This window comes from Austrofundulus limnaeus, unplaced genomic scaffold, assembly GCF_001266775.1.
Source record: "Austrofundulus limnaeus strain Quisiro unplaced genomic scaffold, Austrofundulus_limnaeus-1.0 Scaffold394, whole genome shotgun sequence".
NCBI lineage: Eukaryota > Metazoa > Chordata > Actinopteri > Cyprinodontiformes > Rivulidae > Austrofundulus > Austrofundulus limnaeus.
In genome coordinates this window covers 324,556-325,742 of record NW_013952796.1, presented here as the reverse complement: position 1 = coordinate 325,742, position 1,187 = coordinate 324,556, and the positions used below count along the sequence as shown (strand labels likewise).

The following is a 1,187-nucleotide window of genomic DNA, read 5'->3' as shown; positions in this document are numbered from 1 at the left end:
TTCATGAGGTACTTTACATTGACTGTTTATGGTTGAATGTGGGCGTGTAGAGGGTAAAACTTGAGGCGGGACCTCGTGCGCAAACTCTGACGTGCGGCTGTGATTTATAAAGGAAAGATGCGCAGAAACGTGCGTACGCATGGTTTTATAAATCTGAAGGGTTTTTTGGCGTACGCCATTTCCGCCTTTTGGCCGTACGTTCACTTTTAGGATGGTTTCCACGCAATCCTTTATAAATGAGACCCCAGATCTGAATCTTTGTTTTTATCAGTAAATGTGCAGCATCGGTGTGTGCCTGCAGGAAAAACACATTTGAGGTGGGTTTGGACCGTGAGCTGCACCGCGGCATGTTCCAACCTGCTCTGAAGCAACGTCAGAACCAGAAACCAAACATGTTAAACATCAGGGCTGAAATCAACACTGTTCTTTATTTTATTCACCTAGCTGTTGTAACGCCTCATTCTGTTAAACAACGTTGGTTTTTATGTTTTTGTTGGAGTCTGAACCTTTGTGTGTGTGTGTGTGTGTGCGTGTGTGCGTGTGCGTGTGCACACCCTCAGAGCCTGAAGATGCAGCAGTACAGATTCAGCGTGGTCATGAACGAGCTCCACGGTACTGATAACGTCCCGTTCATGGTGGCTCTGATGGGCCTGATCAATGTTCTGATCCTGGGACAAGAAGAGCTGCGGCGGAGGGTCCGACTGCGCCACGAGTTCATCGGTACCACAAAACACACAGAACACACACCTCATCAGGGATGATGGCAAAATCATACCATGTGCAGATAATCATCAGAAAAACTCATGTATTGTTAAATGATTAATATGATTAATGCTGCTGAGTGGACTGACCGCTCCTCTTATTATATAGAACAGAAATTCATAACCCATTGGGCCACGAGCGCCACCTTGAGGGCCTCAAAAGAACAACAGTTTTTACCTTTGGGCCACAGAGGGCCGTGGGACCGCATTGATTTTGAATAAGTTGCAATACACTTTCTCACCACTAGTAGCAGTAGTGCGCCACTCAGTTGTTTAACAACTTTAATACAGTATGTTGAAGAGCCTTAGAAACCTGCTGAGAATGGAAACCAATTTTAAATTAAAAGTAGAAGCAAAAATGAAGGTAATCCATCAAAAAAGGCCAAAGTTTGTCACTAATATGAAGTGCAGCTTCTGTTTTTACCA

The 1,187-nt window shown here is 44.5% G+C and overlaps 1 protein-coding gene across 1 annotated transcript in view; it reads left to right on the top strand.

The window, feature by feature from the left end:
* Positions 1 to 1,187, top strand: part of LOC106528653 (inverted formin-2) — a 28,043-nt gene that overhangs the window by 10,780 nt on the left and 16,076 nt on the right. The window contains exon 5 of the mRNA XM_014023877.1: positions 561 to 720. Within this exon, the coding sequence (XP_013879331.1) occupies positions 561 to 720 (160 nt within the window). The remainder of the gene's footprint in view (positions 1 to 560; positions 721 to 1,187) is intronic.